This window comes from Camelus dromedarius, chromosome 17 (genome assembly GCF_036321535.1).
Source record: "Camelus dromedarius isolate mCamDro1 chromosome 17, mCamDro1.pat, whole genome shotgun sequence".
Lineage (NCBI taxonomy): Eukaryota > Metazoa > Chordata > Mammalia > Artiodactyla > Camelidae > Camelus > Camelus dromedarius.
This window is the reverse complement of record NC_087452.1, coordinates 941,987-961,903: the sequence shown is the minus strand read 5'-3', so window position 1 is coordinate 961,903 and position 19,917 is coordinate 941,987. Positions and strand designations below refer to the sequence as shown.

Genomic DNA, 19,917 nt, shown 5'->3' with positions numbered 1-19,917 from the left:
ACAAAGAACGAGTCGCGCAGGCGGACGCGCGGGGCCCGGCGAGCTCTCCGGGCGGCTTTAATGGGGTCCCGGGGCCGGCCCCTCGGGGCGTCGGGGGTCGGGGTGGCGGGGAGGGCGAGAGGTGTAGAGAGTCGGGAGAAGCGGGGGACCCGCGACGAGGGCGGCGTGCCCCTCACAGGTGCGTGTCCTCCTCGAACACGTCCGAGTCCTCGGGGTCGCGCTTGCCCCCCATGAGCGCGCTCCAGCCCCCCGGGCCGTTGACGGCGCCACCGCCGTTCAGGCTGGGCTGCTTCTCCTGCATCTCCGACTGGCTGTCGCTGGCCACGTCCAGCGTGGGGTTGTCGTGGCAGCCGTTCTCCACGAAGCGCAGCTCCTCGCCGTGCGACTGCGGCGGGAGGGGCCGCTGGGCGAGCGCGCCGGGCCGGCCCGACCGCAGCCCTCCCGGATCCTGCCCCGCACCCTGCACCGACGGCAGCCCTTCATTCTGGCCCCACAGCTCAACTCCTTCTTCAAACGACCCCTGATCCTCTGCACCAAACAGCCCTGTGGCCTCTGGGACACCACCTGTCCCTCCCAGCGCCACCCACCCCCTTAGAAAGAGACTCCGGACCGCAGGACACCTGTGCCTGCCCTTCCTTCGAGGGGGGCTGCCACGCTGCGAGAGCCTCCCTTGACCCCGGGGCCCGGCCGGTAAGGAGCCCAGATGAGCCCAGGCCAGCCTGCCGCAGGCGGGTAGGGCCGGTGTCCCACGCCCCGCACCTAACGTGAGGCTGGCGCCCACAGGCTGTGGACCAGCGCTTCACCCACAGCACGCCCCCGACCCCGCACACCGCGTCTCAGACGCTGAGCGCGCGCCCCGCGGACCCGCTCACCACGTGCTTCAGCTTGGGCAGCCGGCGCTGCCAGCAGTTATAGAGCAGGCCCAGCACGATGATGACGACGCAGACGGCGCCGATGACCACCAGCACCACGAACAGCGTCCCGTAGTCGCTGCGCACCTGGGTGGCCCGGGCCTGGCAGCTGCTGGTGGTGGAGTAGTTCTGGATGCCGATCTGGGGGTGGGAGGAGCCCACTTCCTGAGCTGAGGTCCGAGGGTGCCGGGGCTCCCCACAGGGCCTTAGGTTTGGAGCTCAGAGACAGGGAACAGGCCTGAAGAGGAGCTGGCACCAGCCCGACTCCAGAAGGAGTCAGAAGCCTGGCCCCGGGCCTCCTCGAGGACCCTGCCCAACCCCATCATCCCGTCTGAGGGCAGCTCCATTCCCAGCCTCCCTCGCATTCCCCGCTCTGGGGCTCTGCCCCACCCCCAGGCCCTGCTGGGCAGATGTGTAGCCCTGACCCCCCTACTGAGGCTGGTCCCGTGCCAGCAGTCACAATCCAAACTCTCCGCATCAGTCTGAAGACAGGCAAGGGCAGCTGTGAGCCTCTCTCCACAGGCGGGGCCGCCCCGCTGCCCTCCCTCTCCCCCAAGTCTCCCCCCACAAGTCTACCCCCTGGAGTGCTCACTGATGTCATTCAGCGGCCCGGCACCCCTCCCACACTCAGGCCATCTTGAGTGGCCAGCCTTCTCTGGCTAAGTGGCTGCTCTGCCCCTAAGGGCTGGGCAGACGCTCTCTCCAGTCAGCGTCTCGGGCAGAGGGGCACAGGGAAGGTGGGGTGCCTTCACCAGACCGCAGGTGTGGGGTGATGGTGCTCCTGGTGCACAGACCTGGGAGCCCCCCTTTCTAAGGCCAGGTGTTAGTTCTTCCCTCTGTGAACCACCTGTGTATTTCCAGTGCTCTTCTCCATTCACTTAGTTACCAGGGGTTGGGTTTTGGCGCTGGGTTCACCCACCGATGCACATGCTAAGCCTGCCCAGCAGGAGGCCTGCAGACCCCGAGTGCCTTTTGGCCAAGTCAGTCTGAGTGACATGTCCAGGGACGCCAGAACACGCAGGGGTGCACAAAGACCAGAGGGTCATAAAAAAGGTCAAGCCCAAGTTTCCACCAGCCCCCCGCAGCGTGCATGAACCCCAAACCTGACAACCGGAACGGCCCCCACCGGCCACCTGGGTGGAGTGGACACGCGTCACAGCGAGCCTAGGTGCCCGCATCACCCCCACCCAGTCCAAAGCCCAGCTGTGCCGTCTGGGGCGAGTCACCCCTGCCCTGGGCTTCAGCCCCCACCTCAAATGCAGCCCCACCAGCACTCAGCAGGGCAGGGGCTGCCAAGTGGGAGAACACAGTGCAGCCTGGCTCTGAGCACTCAGTATGCTTATCAAAAACCCCAAACCACTATGTAGGCCCCCTCCCCGCCTTGCTGGGACAAGATAAGGAGGCAGGGCGCACAGTCACCGTGCCTCAGCTCTGCTGTCAACCACCACCACCCGGACCTCGCGAACCCAGGGGATGGATGACGGGTCACTGGAGTCCATGAGGGTGCAAGGAGGCTGGGGGACACGGCGGCTGTCCTCAACAAGGGACGGGGGAGTGTGGCTCAGCGGCAAGTGTGCTTAGCATCCACGAGGTCCTGCCTGTGTTCAATCCCCAGCACCTCCGTTAAAAAAAAATTTGTAAAAAGAATTAATTTTTTAAAAAAAGGTAGAGGAGAACTGAAGTTTCTCCCCTTCAAGGAAGGTAGCTGTGGAGGAGAGGCTGGCCAGCCTGTCTCCTCAGCCCAGGTCCCCGGGCCAGCCGGCAGACTGCCTGGGTAACTCCCACCCACCGGGGGCCCTGAGTGGGCCAAGCCCCAGCGGGGAGGGCCTGGTGACACTTTCTCTTGTGGTTTTGGAAACGCTTTCCCCGCCCACCAGGCTTCGGCACCACCCTTGGCCAGATGCGGTGCTTCTCCACTGCTGACCCAGCGTCCTCTCCCGACCACCCCCACCTCCAAGGCCCGGTCTGCGCCTGGCTGCAGAGCAACGACGTGTCCCCGGGAGCCGTGCCTCACAGACCTGGAGACGGGAGCTGCCCAGAGCCGGAGCCTGCCTGCGCCTTCAAGCCGCGCCCGAGCGGCAGGCCTGTCGCTGCCCCAGAGCTCTGGGTGCGGGGTCTCCCTGTGCTCTTACCTCCACCAGGCTCCTGCGGATGTCACCCAGCATGGAAAGGACGTCTTGAGTGGGCACCACCCCTGGGGAGACACCACCGTCAGCACAGCCTCGGGCTCCTGACCCACAGACCCTCCGCCTGAGCTCCTGGGCCCCGCTGCCTGGCCCCTGTGCTCTCGCAGACCGCGCTCCCGCCACTTGACTTAGGAGAGAGGATGCAGCAGGAGCCCACTATGTCACCCAGGCCACTAGTTGACCCGTGCAGCACCAGGCGGCCGCTCCCCTGCCGCAGCCCCTCCCTGGCACACACCAAACTCAGGCCTCTCGTTCCCTCCTGGTCTAGTGTCTGCCCCCCTCCTCCAGAACCTGAGCTTGTGGGGACTCCTGAACCCCGAACTACAGCGTCCCACCAGCACTCATCCTGCCATCTCGAGGTCCGTGACCGAGAGCCCTGCGGGCACCTGCCTGTGGCTTGAGGGGTACCTTTCCCCGCACCCCTCAGAAGCTGCTGGATGAGCGCTGCCCCACTCACCCTGCTCGCCCACCAAGGTCATCAGAAGGTGCTGCTCCTTCTCACTGGGCTTGCTCAGGGAGATGTGCCAGTCCCCGTGGTGGCCACTGCCGTGGCGGGGCAGCACCTCCTCCACCAGGGCCAGGAGCTGCAGTCCCCGGTGCTGCCGGAACACCTCCTACAAGGGCGGAGGGAGAGCCCCACTCGGTGAGGGGTGGCGCCCGCCGACCTCTGCCCCGAGGCCGAGCCCCCACTCCCACCTGGGAACTTCCCTGGGAGCTCTGGGGACTGAGGAGAGGCCGTGAGCTCAGCCTTCAGGGGAGCTGGGGACACCAAGATCCAAGTCCCCTTGTTCCCAGCAGGTGTCCAGGGCTCCTCCTGCCTTGGCCTCTCCCCGTGAGGCGGGCACAGGGATGCTCACAGGTGAGCTGGGGTGCAGGTGCACCCACCTGTGAGGACAAGGCCAGGAAGTGCGTGTGGCACGTGGAGGACATGGCGCCTGAGTGTCCACGTGTGTGGTGGAGGGATGCGTGTGGGGGGGGACACAGAGAGTGCCCCGCAATACGGCCACCAAACAGGAAGAGGCAGGAGGTAGCTCACCTCCGCCTGTCACTGGAGAGACGCAGTCTATGGCTGGGGGGTCAAGAGAGAGATCTGAGCACTCTCGCGGAGGTGGGGCGACCAGGGAACTAGCAGAGAAGGCTAAGATGGTAAAGCCCCCGAAGCAGGGCCGGAGCAGGACAGGGGTGCAAGGAGGCTCGCTTCTCACCTGGCATCTTCTGGCGCTTAGACTGTCTTCCCTTTCTACCTCGGTAATTACGTGATTTAAAACCAAAGACCAGGGGCTGGCACTGGACAGGAACTCAGCGCAGGGCCGGAGCCCAGGACCGTGCCTCTGGCTCACAGCCCACCACTGTCCCTGCCTGGCACGTCTGGGAAGAGACCCTCCTCTGGCCTGGTGATGCCCTGCCCCCGAGCCCCGGTCTGTCTCCCCGGCAGTCAGCGCCCCGCTCCCACCTCCCACGCTCCCAGCCGCTCAGCACTGTCTCTCCAGCGCCCGGCCAGAGGGGCGCCTCGTGAGGCCCAGGCATATCCCAGGCCACTCCTGTGGGATCCCCGACACTCCTGGTCTCCTTTCTGCTGGAGCCCAGGCCGATGAGCACGCCGTCCCACCCCGTGATGGAGGCTCCTCGTTACCGCAGTGAGTGCCAGGCACAGGCTCTCACCAGCTCTGGCACCACCGGCCTGTGAGAAAGCCAGCCCTGCTCTGCGCCTGGGTGGAGGTGGCACCGGGAGACGGCCAAGCAGCTCGGGGAGCCCCAGCTCCTGAATCGTGCCCGTGCCCGTGTGTGCACCAGGGAGGCCCCTGGCCCGAGCAGGGAGCCAGCACGTGCCCCAGGGGCCCCAGTGCTCGTAAAAGAAACCACCCCGACCCCTGCGCACCGTGCCATCTCTGGGTCCAGATGTCTGCCTGGCTTAAGCCCCCAGACCCACGTCAGTTTCAGGAGGGTTGAGGGCTGTCTACTTCACACCGCGTACTGTGCAGCCGGGAACGGAGAGCCAGGGGCCTGAGGGAAAAGCCCTGGCTCTGGAACCCATCAGATCAATCTGGGTTCAGATCTCGGTTCCACCATTTATCAGCTCTGCGGCCTGCACCTCTCTGAGCCTCAATCTCTCCTCTGAAAAGGTGGGCGCTGGTCCTGACACCATGAGCACACTGGAGAATTAAAAAGCAGTACTTCAAGTGCAGGTGCTGGGCGGCCGGACATCCCGGCGGACAGGAGAGCAGGCCTGCGCTGGCGGCCCACCGTGCAGCACAGGCGTCCTGGGTGCGTTTCTGACCTGAAGCTCTCAGGAGCAGCACACACAGCCCCTGGAGGAGGCAGACACCTCTGAAGTGGACCCCAAACCACTAACCATGAAGGAAAATACTGGTAAGGTGGACTATTGTGCGATCAAGGTTAAAAAGTTAAGAACTTCCATTCTCCAGAGGGGACCACATTGAGAGAGAGAAAAGGCAGCCCACAGAGAAGAAGGTGTTTATGGTTACATCCTTGACACAGGTCTCACGCCAGGACGTGGAAATGACTCACAGACCATCAGTCTGAAAAACAGTCAGAAACCCAGCAGATAAACGGGCAAAAGACGTGACCCGGTACGTCACAGAGAGTAGGAGACCCCACCAGCCAGAACACACGCGAGGGGCCGCTGGCCTTCCCTCACCAACAGGGAGACACAAACGCAACCCACACCCCCTGCAGAACGGCTGCGATGAAGAGCCGGGCGGTGGGCGGCAGGGGCGCACAGCCGCTCTGGGAAGTTGCTGGAGAGGCTCGACCGCGGTGAGGTGTGCCTACACTGTGACCCACAGGGCCACCCGCCAGAGGACACGTGCACCAACACCCACAGCAGCAGATTCACAGTGGCCAGGACTGGAAGCTCCCAGGGGCCCACCGACCGGTGAGCGGGTACAGGACGAGAGCGAACACCTCCGCCGCAGGCAGCAATACAGGCGAACTTGAAAACGGCGCCAAAGGGCAAAAAGCCAGACACAGGATGCCACAGCCCGAAGGACCCCATGGCCGTGGAGTCCGGAAGTGTGCCAAATGAAGGAATGCTCACAAGTCAGCAGAGTGGCTCCCCTGAGGAGGGGCCTGGGAGGGAGGCCGGGAAGTGCTTCTGGGGCTGCTGATCACGCTGTGTTCTGATGTGGGGGGCCCCGTGCGACAATCCACTAGGCTGTGCGCTTAGGCCTGTGCGCTCTCCTAAGTCACAAGGAATTTCCCTGAGCGTAGGATGCTCGTGGGTGTGAACTCTCTCCCCTCTGGCTCCTGGCCCGGGGACCTTCCCGCACCTCACACCCGCCAGCTCCCCTGCTGCTGTGTAGGCACCGTTTCCAAGGCCCTAAGGTTCCCCCAACTCCTCCAAGTGACTGCTGGTCACTTGCTGGGACGTGAAATGGTGCCACTGCTGCAGAAAACTGTATAGACCGTTCCTCAGAGAACTAAAACTAAGATCACCGTGATTTAGCAATCCCACTCCGGGCACTGAAAGCAAGGTCTCGAAGACGTATCTGTACACGGGTTCACAGCAGCAAAAACGTGTCTATCAACAAATGAATGAACAAAATGTGCTCCATCCATACCAGGGAATGTTACCAGCCTTAAAAAGTTAGGAAATTCTGACATGCTCCATCTGATATAAACCCTGGGGACATTATGCTAAGTGAAGTGAGCCAGTCACAGAGACAAACACTGCAGGGTCCCACTCACAGGCGGGACTCAGTGCAGTCAAAGCCACATGCACAAGGTAGAGGGTGGCTGGGGGGCGGGACGGAGGCTGTTTAACGGGCGCAGACTTTCAGTTTTGCGAGGTGAAAAAGTTCTGGAGATCTTTGTGAATGTACTTAAACACAACTGTACACTTAAAAATGATTAGGGTGATAAATTTTATGTTAGTTTTTTTTAACCACAATCAAAAAATCTTCCATAAAAATAATAATGACTAATCAGGCAGATGTCAAAAACTAAACGAGATTAGCAAATAAGACAAGAACAGGGAAAGCAGAATGAAAGCGATTCAATGTCTATGTGCTGTTCGGGAGGCAAAGAGAGGGACACGATTCAGGCTTCACTGCTCAAGCCCTCACACCAGAACGAGTGCCCGTGCTGCAGTCTCCAAGCACTGTGCTCCGAGGGTGGGCGGAGGCCCCGGGAGGAAGGCTGATTCCGCAGACACGGCCGGGGCACGCAGGGAGAGCCCGGGCGAGCTTAGCACCAGGAAGCAGGGGGACCCCCGGGCACTAAGAGGTTGGTCCAAAGACTCAACTCAAAGAGGCCCTCACCGGCCGGAGACAGAGCTGCCACCAGGCGCACCGCCCGCTTCCCGGGCTACAAGGATCAAGCCCGCAGCCACTGTGGCCGCGGGGCTGCAGGGACAGTCTGGAAGGAGTCAGGGTGAGGCGACTCGAAACCTGCACCTAAGAAAGACCTTCGACAGCTCTGCCTTCTGCACTGGCCGCCCACAGAGACCACCAGGACCATTAACTGAGACACTGACCCTGCGGCGACCGCCTGCGCCCTTCCCCAGAACTCAGGTGCGTCCTGGCCCCGCCCCACCTCCTCAAGCAGCTCCTCGGAGCCACTGGAGGCGGCTCCCAGGCTACGCCCCAGAAAGATACTGGATAGACCACCCACGGCCCTTGCGTTGTGTGTTTTTCCCAGTCGACGGGGCGTCTGCACGTCAGTAGGATCGACAGCTGCCGTGACTAGACCTGTCGGTTATGCTGAAGCCGGCCGTCCATCAGGGCACGAGGACCAAGACGACACCTCACCGGCCACTTCCGGGCAAACATGCGCACACACTTTCACTTTTCCCCCAAACACACTAAGCAAAAATAAAGCTTTTTTTCTAAGGTCTAAAACCACAAAGACAAAACCAAAACAGAACAGCCCTGGAGACCAGAGCAGCAGCACGTGGGCACTGGAAGCGGGTGGGCGAGTGAGCGAGCCCCGAGGAGCCGAACCCTGAGCCCAAACGGGGAAGCTGGGGGGCAGGCGGACGTGCACCATCCAGCTCCCGAAACACTCTGGGCAGCAGCATGGTTACCTTTGGAAGACAGGACAGAAGTGGTAGTAAGAACAGGAAAACCGTGGGAGCCCGTGTAAGACGCATTGGACCCCTAGTCCCTCCCTGCTGCACGGGGCAGTCTGCTCTCCAGAGGGGGTAAAACGGGGGTCTCTGGCCTCGAGACACCAGACACCCCGGTGGGACGGCCCACGCCGCGCACAGGAGCAGTAAATGAATTCATCTCTGCACAAGGTTCTAACACAGACACAACCGTGTCCCCATCGGGCTCCCAGAACACCGGCAACAGCCCCATGTCCTCCCAGGAGGACAGAGCTCCTTTTTCAAAGACTCTAATCACCCAGGAGGAAGGAGCTAAGATCCTAACACTAGAAATTTTCAAACGAAATGGCCCAGCCAGACCACCCTTACGAGAAGCCAGTCAACCCCACCCCCAAGCTCACAGCCGCCGGCCAGCTCTTGACGGCCTTCCCCAGACGTGTGTGGGAAACTGAAGCCAAGACAAACACATGGCGAAAGCAACTCTTTAAAAAACAGCAGCGCACACAAAGCAAACCATCCCTTGAAGTCAAAACGGAAAAGCGGCAAGAACAAAGAGCCCTTAGAGTTAAAAACACGAGAGCTCTCTGCTCCCGAGCCCCCTGCCCGCCGGGCCGCACTCACACAGTCCACGTTCTCCGTCATGTTCAGGACAACGTAGTTCCTCCCGGCCAGGTTGCTCCAGTCTTTGCAGATCACCTGTGCAGAGACCAGAAGGGTGACAGTTCAGGGGCTTGTGGGGAGGCACCGGGGGGGGGGTGTGGACGGAAGCCCCTCAAGGAGCGAGAAGGTGAACACCAGGTGCGGCTGCGAAAGCCGGGGTAGGGGCCGCCTTTGCAGGGGGCACACTGGGACCGGCCCAGGCTCACAAGCCAGGCATCTCGAGGGGGTTGGCCAGGACAGCCCCGCAGGAGGTGGAGGCGAGTCGGAGGGCCCGGCTCGGGGGGCCGCCCAAGGGCCTTTGAAGGCAAACTTTGCCACCCTCTGGAGGCTGAAGGAAAACCTGCTGGTGGGCCGGACACACAGGCAAACACGGGGACCCCTCTCCCCCGGCGTCAGGGTCGGGGTGAGGAGGGAGCACCACACCCGGCGGGGGGCGTGGAGACGGGGCTGCAGAGCAGGGCTGGACACCCGAACCAGCAGGAACCCAGTGCGGCACTGAGGCTCCCGAGGCCGCTTACTGTGCGCGCACGTGCAGTGAGGACACCCCTGCTGCGCCCAGGGTCCTGCCAGGCTGGACACGTGCAGCCCCCGGGCACCTTCACTTTACCTGCGTGGAGTCCCAGGGTGTTCCGGACGGGGCTGCGGCGCCAGCGGCCTGCCCTTCCTGGGGCGGCGGGCCAAGGTCTTCTCGCCCCCAGGGAGCAGAGGAAGGTGTCAGCTCCATGTCTCGAGGGCCCAGCGGGACCGCGGCTGAGGCTCCGGGCTGCAGGGCACCTTCATCCGGGGCCTCAGCCCCGCCGGGCACACCTGGCTGCGGGAATGAGGCCGGGGATGGAGCCTCCCCAGGCTGCCCAGCCAAGCTGGCTGCTCCCAGAGCAGCCTCCTCGCTGGCCTCCTGAGGGGCCTCCAAGTCTACCCCGTGCCTTGCGGCTGGCAGCGTGGTGTCCCCTGCCCCCTGGCTGGCCTCGTCCTGGCCCCCCAGGGTCGCTGGCCTTGGGGTGACTGCAGGCAGGGACAGGCCCGGTTCCACACTGACCCCCACCTCCATGGCAGAGGCGGCCTGGGCCCCAGACTCTTGGTGCCTAAGTGCGGGGGCCCCTGAGGGGTGGCTGCCACTGGGGGGAGGAGAGCCATGGGCCGGACTCTGGGCTGCTTCTTGGGATCTGGTCACAGGCAGCAGCCCCTCCTCTTCCTCCTCCTCGTCCTCCTCTCCGGGGCCCATGTGCCAAGGGAGCTCTGCCAGGTTCATCTTGGGCAAGGGGGAGGGGGACCGCGGTGCCTCCTGCGCCTGGCTGGTGTCCTCCACGGGACCCGCCTTCTCAGTCAGGTCCGGAAAAACGTAATCTATGGACAGAGACGGGAGGTTCACTGTCTGTTGATCCGCCGAGTGTCTGCTGAGCAGATGCCACCGATGAGCCACAGGCTCCTGGGGCATTGGGAGGCACACTGCTGGCTGTGCTGGAGACGGGCGGGAGGTAAGGCTGGAAGGGGGCACAGACAGGGGTGACAAGGGCCAGGCGGGTCCTCATTTCCTTCATGGGAATATCAGGACACATGGCTGCCACTAAAGTCCCACGAACGTGGGAAGGGACGAGTCTGCATGCCCCTCAGAGGTGGCCCCTGAACAGCTGGGCACAGCCTTTGTCGCCCCTCGTCTGGGGTCTCATCTGGAAGACCCTGTCACAACCCTGCCTCCCTCCTCTGACAGGCGGGGGGCCTTCCAGGCAAAACCCCCAGTGAGGACTGAGACCCCTCTGACCACAGACCATGACCACCGTCCCTGACTGCTCTCATCCCGAGAGTCGGGCCCTGACTGGGGAACGAGAGACGTGAGGAGAGCAGAGGGCCAGGGCTGAGCCCACCGGCTGCTGCCGCAGCCGCCCAGCACACAGGGGGCCACCGCTGGCAGCCGAGGGGACTCCCACTCTCCCTGCTGTCCCTGGGAGCGACCCTGTGAAGCAGGGAAGTCAGGAGCCCCCTGGAGACAGGACATCTTCTGGCTTCTCAACGAGCCCCAGGCCCCTTCAGGATAATGACACATGAAGACCATCGACCAGTTTTGTTGGAAATTCATTCAAAATGTCACCATCTGTATCTGGGTAACAAACCTTACTGGCTGTCGTTTTGTTTCAAAATAATAAACGTCAAAGACACTCTTGAAATAACGCTCAGAGACGAGAAGGGTGGCCGTGGTTTAAGGTGGAAAATGGGGCTTACTCACCCTCCTCTTCCTCCACCTCCTCGCAAATTTATCATTTGACAGATTACTTTTTCACTGTCGAAATCACAGTCTAAAAAATCTAGATAAATTTCTGGGAACACGAAAGGATGTGAGACCAGAGGATCAGATAACCCCTCTGCCGAAACAAGCACAGGACAAGGGTGCAGTGGAGCGGGGGCTCCCGGGCCCACAGAAGCGAGGAGGGAGGACGTGGGATGAGCAGGGACGCAGAGCAGCAGACTCAGGGAGCAGAAGGTAACTGCTAAATTCAAACCGGTGTCCTCACTGCGTCTCTGCAGTGAGAACAGGCCAATAAGAAAATCACATCTTCTTTAAAGAGAAAAAGCTCTTAGAAATGGAAACTCAACTGTTTAAATGTAAACATTCGATAGAAGAGTTGAAGGAAAGTTCAGGAAAAATCATCAGAGCAAAAGGAAAGAAAAGGTGAAAGATACGGCCGATCAACGCTGGAGACCTGTCACCCAGCTGGCGCGCTTCTCAGAAAGACAGAACCAGCGAAACAGAGAGCAAACAGCCCGACAAACTTCCCAGCCCGGCAGCATGAACCTGCACGACGAAGGGAACGTAACGGAGAGATGGACGCCTCACACCTGGCCCCGCTCTCACGGCACGCCGGCTCTCAGAGAACAAGCAGGCCACCTTCAAAGGAACGAGAGACAGACGCTCAAGTTATCATCAGGCTTCTAACCAGCAACTGGACGGCAGGAAGGAGACTGAAAAGTGTGTCTGAAATCTGAGGGAAGCCTATTCTGAACTTGGAATTTTATACCCAACTAAACTGTCATTCAAATATGATTACAAAATAAAGGTATTTTCATATATACAAGGACTTAAAGGTTTTTACTATCCAGGGATTCCAAGAGAATTATTTAAGGAAGGCCTCCGAGAAATCCAAAAAGACAAGAACATGAGAGAAACGTCATGAAAATAAACCTCAGGACGGAAGCTGTGCACAGGCCTAGAGCAATCATCCAAGTTAGAGTGAGGGTCCAGAGGACGCCGAGAATCACTGCTTCTTGTGAGAAAAAGCACGGGTTTCGGAAGCTGACTGGTCGCTGAAGGCCCACTGTGACGTTTAAGCGTGCAGGGAGACCGCCCGCCCCAGCGTGCGGACGGCACCCCCCTGAGCAGCAGGGCCTCCGTAACCGAAGCCCCGCTCCCCGCCCCTGCGGGCTCTGTAGGGAGCTGGCCGGCTCCCCGTGCAGGGCGGCCCGTGCCGGGTGCTGCCGCTGTGGACCAGTGAGCACAGACCACTGGGGAGACCCACGCCAGCCCCCAGAACTGAGCGACCCAGGACCACCTTTACACACGGGGAAGAACCACGGAGACACACAGACACTGAGGAGAGCCGGGCTCCGGAAGAAGCATGAGGCCGAGACAGCCCAGCAACTGGCCTTGGGGAGAAGGGTCAGTCCAGGACAGACACGGGACTCCGAGGAACCAGTCACTGACGTCCTCAGAGGGTCAAGAGACAATTACACCCATGAAACAAGGACATGGAAGAGTAAAGCTACTTCACTTCAGTGTCGTAAGAACTTGATAACACACCTGCTTAAAGCTGAAAAGCAGAGCATAAAACACTACGTCACAGAACGTATGAAACCCTCCCTCCTGGAGGGCCTGCCTGACAGCCACGAGCAAGGAGCACACGGAGGGGGCGATGAGTGGAAGGAGAGGGCTCGGGCTGTCATACTGTTCAGGAGAGAGAGGCAGGGGGACAGTGCTGGAGGTGATGAGAGGGAGCGGTTCTGACAGCGTGACTGGCCAGCAGGAAGGTGTCGGCACTGCGGCCAAGCTGGGAGCAGCCGTGCCAGGACCAGACACGGTCAAGTCCAGAGGGCAAGCGCACCGGAAGTGGCCAACAGCTCAGACGGAGGCTGGACTGGGGCTGGATGGTGACACCAGGACCGGCAGAGTCCCACTGGGTGGGGGAGCCCAGGGGAACTGACCAAACGTCCCCTCCACTCAGTCTGACACTGACTCTCCAAAGCCTGGTGTCTCTACCACCCTCCTGCAGGATGGCGGGAACAGCGGTCATGCTGTTGGTGACACAATCTGGGAGCGGGGGGCTTGCCACCAGCTTGCATGTCCAAGCAACGGCGAGACCCTTGGCTGCTCCAGGCTTCAGTTTTCCCTACGACAAGTGAGGAAGCTGATTTGAAGGATTTCAACAGTTCTTTCTAGCACATGGTCTAAGCTTTGCAGATGGTTTTAATAAATGTCTTGTACAAACGGCGTCAAACAACAACATGACCATCCTAAACAAGAATAAACCTGGATTCCTCAGGCTACAAGCTCCCGAGAACAAGCAGGGCGATTCTCTCCATCTCTGCCCAGGGCCGGGCAGAGGGGAAAGGAGGGCGAGGCCTGCTGTTGAGCCCTGAGCCCCGCTCCTGCCTCCTGCAGGGCCCAGGACCGTCCCCTCCTGTCTCCCTGGGTGACCGCCTCCCCCGTCAGCCCTTGACTCCCGCTGCTGCACCTCCTTCTCAGGGAGCTCACTGTGTCCAAAGACTTGATCCACTGCCTCTGCGCCAAAGGCTCCCAAACTGACACCCCCACCAGGTGCGACTCTGGGGATGTGACAAACCGCTCCCTGATGCTCCCTGTGCTCGGGAGCAGCAGGACTCCGTCTTCCTGCTTCGCTGCCACCTCCCAGCCTCCAAAACTAGTCCTTGGCCGTGGTACGTAACCTCCATGTGTCTCCCATCCTCACCTGCAGTAACAACGCTCTGGGCACACTGGGCTGCGGTCAGGAGCCGGCGAGAGGGAGCCTGCGCACAGCCCACAGTGCAAACGCTCCATTAATGTCAGCTCCCCCTCCCCTCCTCCAACACTAACATTAAAGGAATTTTCACATTGTTAAATCATAACAGGACAAGGGCCCACTGTAGCGCACAGGGGACTACGTTCAGTACCCTGAAGTAACCTGTTATGGAAAAGAACCTGAAAACAAATACATCTATGTGTATGTATGACTGAAACTTTATGCTGTGCACCAGAAACTGACAGCACTGTAAACTTGCTATCCTTCTATTAAAAAAAATCATACTGGGAAAGTAGCACCACTGGGAAGTGTGCCCCACAGGAGGAGGAGCCAGCGTCCGGGAAAGAGGGCCGGGCCGGAAGGGCCGCATCACCTACTGGCAAGTCGAGATGCGATCTGACACCAGAAATGCTTCTCACACCAGAAACCAGAATCTCATGGGCAGCCCACCGGGGGCAAGACCACCGACCAGAGGTCGAGACACGAGCAGCTGTGGGGCAGACCCCGGGGGGACGACAGCAGGGTCCCAGGACAGTGGGCAGTGGGCCTGGTCCAAATACGAATGCAGACTGACAGAGAAAGCACGCTCAGTCTGGGGTGATCACGGTCTGTGAGGAAGATACCACAAGTGCAGGGCATTCCTGCCAAAGACGTAGAACCTGAGTCTCATTAAGGAGAAACACCAGGCAAACCGAAAATGAGAAGCATTCTACAAAATAACGGGCCTGTCTCCTTCGAAAGCATCAAGATTGTGAAGACAAAGAAAGACTGGAGAGTCTTCCGGAACAGGAGACACATGGCAGCTAAACGCAGTACCCGACCCTGCACTGGACAGTGCACTGGGAAAAAGGTTCTTTTTCTGTTGCCCGTTAAGGACATCGCTGGGAAAACTGGCAAAGTTTGAATAAAGTTTATAGTTAGGTAACAGCATTGCACCCACAGCAACGTCCTGATTTTGTTCTCTGTACTGTGTTTAGTAAGAGAATGTCTTTGTTCTTAAGAAATACACTGGGCAGCGGGGCCAGAGCTCAGTGGCAGAGCGTGTGCTCAGCGTGCACGAAGTCCTGGGTTCAACCCCTCTGGTACCTCCATTGACACAAAAAATTTTTTTAAATAAATGTTTTTTAAAAAAAGAAATACACACTGAAGTATTTAAGAGTCAAGGGGAATTCTGTCCGCAACTTAACCATCACATGGTTTAGAGAAAACTCTGGGTGTCTAACGGCGACATGGCAAAATGTGAACAGTGGGAAATCGGAGTGAAGCGTACATGGGAAGTACTCTTGCAAGTTTTCTGTAATTTGAAACTTTTAAAAACTAAGGAGTTAGAATCAGTTTAACTACTGGCTAGGAGCTGCCTATACCGCGGGAAAGGGAGCGAAGGCAGGGACGCGGCGGGCCGTCTGGACTCGGCACAATGCAGGAGGGAGAAGGCAGTTGCCACGAGCCAGGTGAACCGTCCCGGTGGAGAGGGAGGGGTGCTTTTCCCACGCAGGTGTCCCAGGAAGGGAGACCAGGCTTCTGGGGATATGCGACCTCGAGAGGAGTGAGGAAGCCTCAGCCGTCATCGCTGGGGGAAGGGCGACCTGACAATGGAGGACAATGAGAGGGACAGAGACGGGAGAGCCAAGGAAGGCGGAGGAGGGGGTGGCACCAGGGGGCCAGGAGGACGCCGCGGGGGTGGTCTCCTCCCCAGCCCCCCAGCATGTGATAGCTGCAGAGCCCAGGAACCTGACAGCCTGGAGGCCGCGAAGGGCAGGGCTCCGTCCTTCCGGGCGCCAGGCTTTGCCGCTCTGGTCCGTCCACCCCCGCCCTCTGTGATCAGGGCAGGTGGGTCCCCAACCCCGAAGGCCCGTCTGAGACGAAGACATGCCTGCAGAGCAGCCCCACACAGTGTGAGCGAGCAGAGATGCCCAGGAGGCACATTCAAGACGGCTGAAAGCCTGTCAAAGCCTGTATCCGCCCCAGGGCGGAAGCGACAGCCAGGGCACTGGGGTGGGAAGCGCCCTTCATGGCACAGCCTCCGCTCAGGGGGGGCTCCAGCCTGGCCTCAAAGTGCGGAAGGCCAAGAATGGCCAAGCCACAAGGGGACTCAGACAGCAAGTGAAGCCCCCCACCCGAGACACCAGAGGACCCCCGGCACCTCGACCAGCACACCCTCCCCCACTCCACCCCCCGTGGCCCTGACACATGGGCAGTGCCCAGGCTCTCACTGGGAACCACATCCTCCCAGAGCCCTAGAGAACAGAGATGGGCCCTGCGAGGCCAGAGGACCCACAGCCCTCCTTTCACAGGTGAGGAAACAGCTGGGGCGGGGGGTCACGCTCTGCATCAGGAGGCTGGACCTGTCGCAGCTGCAGGGTTGCGAACCTCAGGTTTGTGTGTGGTCAAAGCCAGTCCCTCCAGACCCGTCCCTGGTCACTGGGCCAGCTCAGACTCGGCTCCAGACTGCCGAGAAACAGCAGCCCTCCCTGTCCCCACTTCAGAGCTGGACCGCGGTCACAGCCGGCGGGCGTGCAGGGCTGACGCCGAGCTCCACTGCCCTGCAGGAGGGGCCGGATCCTGGGTGCCCGGCCCCAGGGCTCTGGACAGCCACCCCTCTGGGTGGAAACAAGTGACAGAAGGGACGCAGAGCAGGCTCGCCGAGGCATGAGCCAGGTGTGGCGTGTGTGGTCACGTGCAGCTGCAGCGGGACCGCGAGGCCCAGGGTCCCAGCACCACGAGGACCTGGGAGGTTCCCTGACGGGCTTCGGCCCTTGGCCGGTGACCGACTGTCTAGAAAGATGGACGGCAACCCTCTTCAAGAGCACGTCCGCGTCTGCTGAGAGACGCATTTCCATGCCGTTGGCTTTTTTCCTCCCCAATCTCCTTAAACCCAACTGGGCCGGTTCACTTACAATTGGAGCCTGTTTCTGCCGGGCAGCACTGGGAAGCCCTCCCTCGGGGAACAGGGAAACACCTACACCCTCTTAGTCACCCCAGTTTAGCCGCCCCCTCCCGGGGCTAAACAACCACGGTCATCCTCGTTCCCAACCCTTCCCACCGTCACTAATCCTCTCTGTGAAAACTCTGAATTCGCCGGTGTTAGGAGAGGTTACAAAACCCAGAGGAGGCACCGACGCACGTGTGCTGACGGCTCCGTTGAAAACTGAACCAGGTTCACCAGCTGGAGGCGAACTGCTGTGAATGCAAAGTAAGATTTCCTGACTCAGGTGACGTCCTGTGAGTCCCTCACAGCACTCAAGCCGTCTCCAGGCCTTTCCGCTTGCTTTTACTCTCACTGTGGTGCTGGGTTTGTTCCCTAAATAATCACGTGGTGTTTTTTCCTCCTCTGCTTCATCCCAGTTTTGTAGGTCTGTTCCCCAATTTATCAAGGTCACACTGATCTTCTCCTGCCTCCCAGGAGGGCCACACTCCCATGGATGGCCTCCAGCACAGGTGAAATACTAATGAACTCATTCCTTCGTTTAAGATGTGGAATTAAAACAGGGATCAGGGCCAGTGGCCTTGAAAGATCACTTTAAATGTCCCTCTAGGTTAATGTCACGTCACTGAACACTGTCCCGAGTGCAACACTCAAGCCAGCTATTCGACCGAGTGTTAATACACAAACATTCACAAAGTTCACAATACATTTGTATAAAAGAGGTGCAAGGGAAGATTTCAGTATGATTTAAAAATGACTTTCTAATGGTCACCCTCAGCGGTCATCCGGGAAACGTAAATTGAGCAAGATGGTAAATTCTTCAGGCTACCCACCTGACACCACGGGGGGACATTCAGGGCTGACACTCGGGGTTGGATGAGCACAGGAACCGGCTCCCACCTGCTGCCGATGGAGCGGAAGTCGGGCCACAGGAAAGAGGGGCCCGTGGGAACGAGATGCTTTAAGCGCAAGCCTCCCGAGCCTAGCAGCACACTTCTAGAAGTGCACCCAAGGAGACAGCCAGGGTGCTCATGACGCTGCGGGGCCAAGGGCGCCCGTCAGGGCGGGGCTGGGTGGCTGGCTGAAGGACGGCCCAGCCACACTCGGGATGCCGGTGCAGCCTCAGAGCCGCGGCTGGAGGGCTGTCTGCCGGCTCAGAAAGATGCTGGCAAGTGCAACGGCAAGGTCTGTACCCTCGCATCCCATTTCCATAGAAGCGTATTTTATGTATTTTCCGTATAGGAAGACAGTCCAGAGAAACACGCACCTAAACGCTCGCACCCCCAGCCGCGCTGGCTCTGGGAGGGGGGTAACTGTCCCCTGGCTCCGGGTGACGGGGTGGAAGGTCACTAGCTCTGGGTGATGGGTTAACTGTTTGCTACCTCTGGGTGATGGGGTTATGAGCTTTTTTTTTCAGCTTGCTGCATTTTTCTGATTTTCATATAATGATACTTATTACTAGCATGAAATAAAAATACTGGGCTTTTCTCTTCTCTTTTCTGGTGTCCAGGTGAGAGTGCTCCTGTCAGGAAATGTGCCTGACGTGTGCGCAGCAGCCTGGAATTCACACAGAGCAGGGCAGGGCCTGGAGCAGACACGAGCTGAGGCTCAGCCCCGCCGCCCGCGCACGACCCGGCAGCACGGCGCCAGCCCTGACCCGCTGTAACCACCCCACCAGCTCCCAGGCAGTGGCGCTGACCCGCGGCTTTCAATCTGCATCAGGCGCCACGAGGTAGACAAGAACTGAAGTGACGTGATTTCTAAAACGTATCAAGTGCAATGTGGTTTGCGCTCAAGCGTCGCTCCATCCCCCTCCTTCTGTTATGGATGCCCCAATTCTCCTTTGGGGGCCTCCCCCCCTTCCTGGTGCAGGAGTAGGGGTGCCACCCTTGGCTTCAGGGGGCTCAGGACCTGCTGCAGGCCAGTCAGAGCTCTGTCTCCACGGCCTCAGGCCTGGTTCAGAGGTGGGCTCAGGGCCCCTCCACTCAGGCTTCTCCAGACGGGCCGGGGCGGCCACGAGGAAGGAGGGCGACACAGGGGCCACCCCCGCGGGACCACCTGTCTCAGAACGAAGCCAACGAGGGGCAGGAAGCACGCCAGGCAAGGCAGGTTCTGACGCCGCTTCCGCACCTGGACCCCACCTGCCCAGAGCTGGAGACCCGCCCCAGCCCTGCAACTCTGAGCCAGCAAGCACACGCCCTCCAGGCCTGGGAGCCTGTCTGAGCTGCATTTCTAGGACCTGCCAATCCCAAAGAGACCTCTTTCACTAGTTAACACTAACCAGCTTGCTCACTAGGAGAGTTGAAGCTGCATGCAGAGGTTTTCAGTAAGGGACTGGGAAGAGAGGGCTGGGGGGCAGCCGGATCGGGCCTGGGATGGATGGGCCCCCTGGGAAGCTGCCCTGGGATGGATGGGCCCCCTGGGAAGCTGCCCTGGGATGGACGGGCCCCCTGGGATGGAAGCTGCCCTCACTCACTCACAGGCTGGCTCCAGGCCGGCAGAGTTGTGACCACGCTCTCCGCCTGAAATGTCAGAGAACCGTAATATTTTAAAGCTGGAAAAGACCTGAACCTGTCACCCCCATGGTCTCACTCACAAATGAAGAGACTGAAGCCAAGATTAGAAAAGAAACCCACTGAAGGCCACGGCACTCGTCAGCAGCCGGGCAGAAGGACCGCTGCTGCGGGAGGAGGCCCAGCAAGCCCGGCGCGGGACGCAGAACAGAGCTCTGGTGACAGTAAAACGCACCAGTTTCCTGTGCTCAGGAGACGCTGACTTGGGACTCGGCACCGCTGCACACAGGCCGTGGGACCCGTGCAAAGCCGGTAACCTCTCCTGGCTGTTTCCTCATCGTGAAGCAGGGACACTGATTGCTGCCCCGCTGACCTCGCGAAACCCAGCCAGCTAACCAAAGAAGAAATCCCACGAAAACACGGGGACATGCACTCTGCCAACTGTGAGACACCGTGGCTCGTCTCTAGCAGTCGCTGAGCCGAGAGGCAACAGACGAGAAAGAGCCCAGGCTTTGGGGCCTGACAACTTGGGTTTGAAGTCTGTTCCTACACGTGTCAGCTGGGCTGTCGTCCAAGCTCCTAATGCCTCAGCTCGTCCACCGGGCAAGCAGGACGGACACGGCATCCTTCAACGCTCCTGTGACAGTTAA

The 19,917-nt window shown here is 60.0% G+C and overlaps 1 protein-coding gene across 3 annotated transcripts in view; it reads right to left on the bottom strand.

Moving 5' to 3' along the window:
- Nucleotides 1-32: 32 nt before the first annotated feature.
- PODXL2 (podocalyxin like 2) overlaps nucleotides 33-19,917 on the bottom strand; it is a 36,981-nt gene continuing 17,096 nt past the window's right edge. For 2 of the 3 annotated variants that reach the window (XM_064496156.1, XM_064496157.1), the window contains 6 exons: nucleotides 9,430-10,166; nucleotides 8,784-8,858; nucleotides 3,555-3,711; nucleotides 3,044-3,105; nucleotides 873-1,052; nucleotides 34-385 (listed from right to left, as the gene is read on the bottom strand). In XM_064496156.1, the coding sequence (XP_064352226.1) occupies nucleotides 173-385; nucleotides 873-1,052; nucleotides 3,044-3,105; nucleotides 3,555-3,711; nucleotides 8,784-8,858; nucleotides 9,430-10,166 (1,424 nt within the window). In that variant the 3' untranslated portion in view covers nucleotides 34-172. Of the gene's footprint in view, nucleotides 386-872; nucleotides 1,053-3,043; nucleotides 3,106-3,554; nucleotides 3,712-8,783; nucleotides 8,859-9,429; nucleotides 10,167-19,917 lie in introns of all 3 variants that reach the window. The other variant, XM_064496155.1, reaches the window with a different exon arrangement.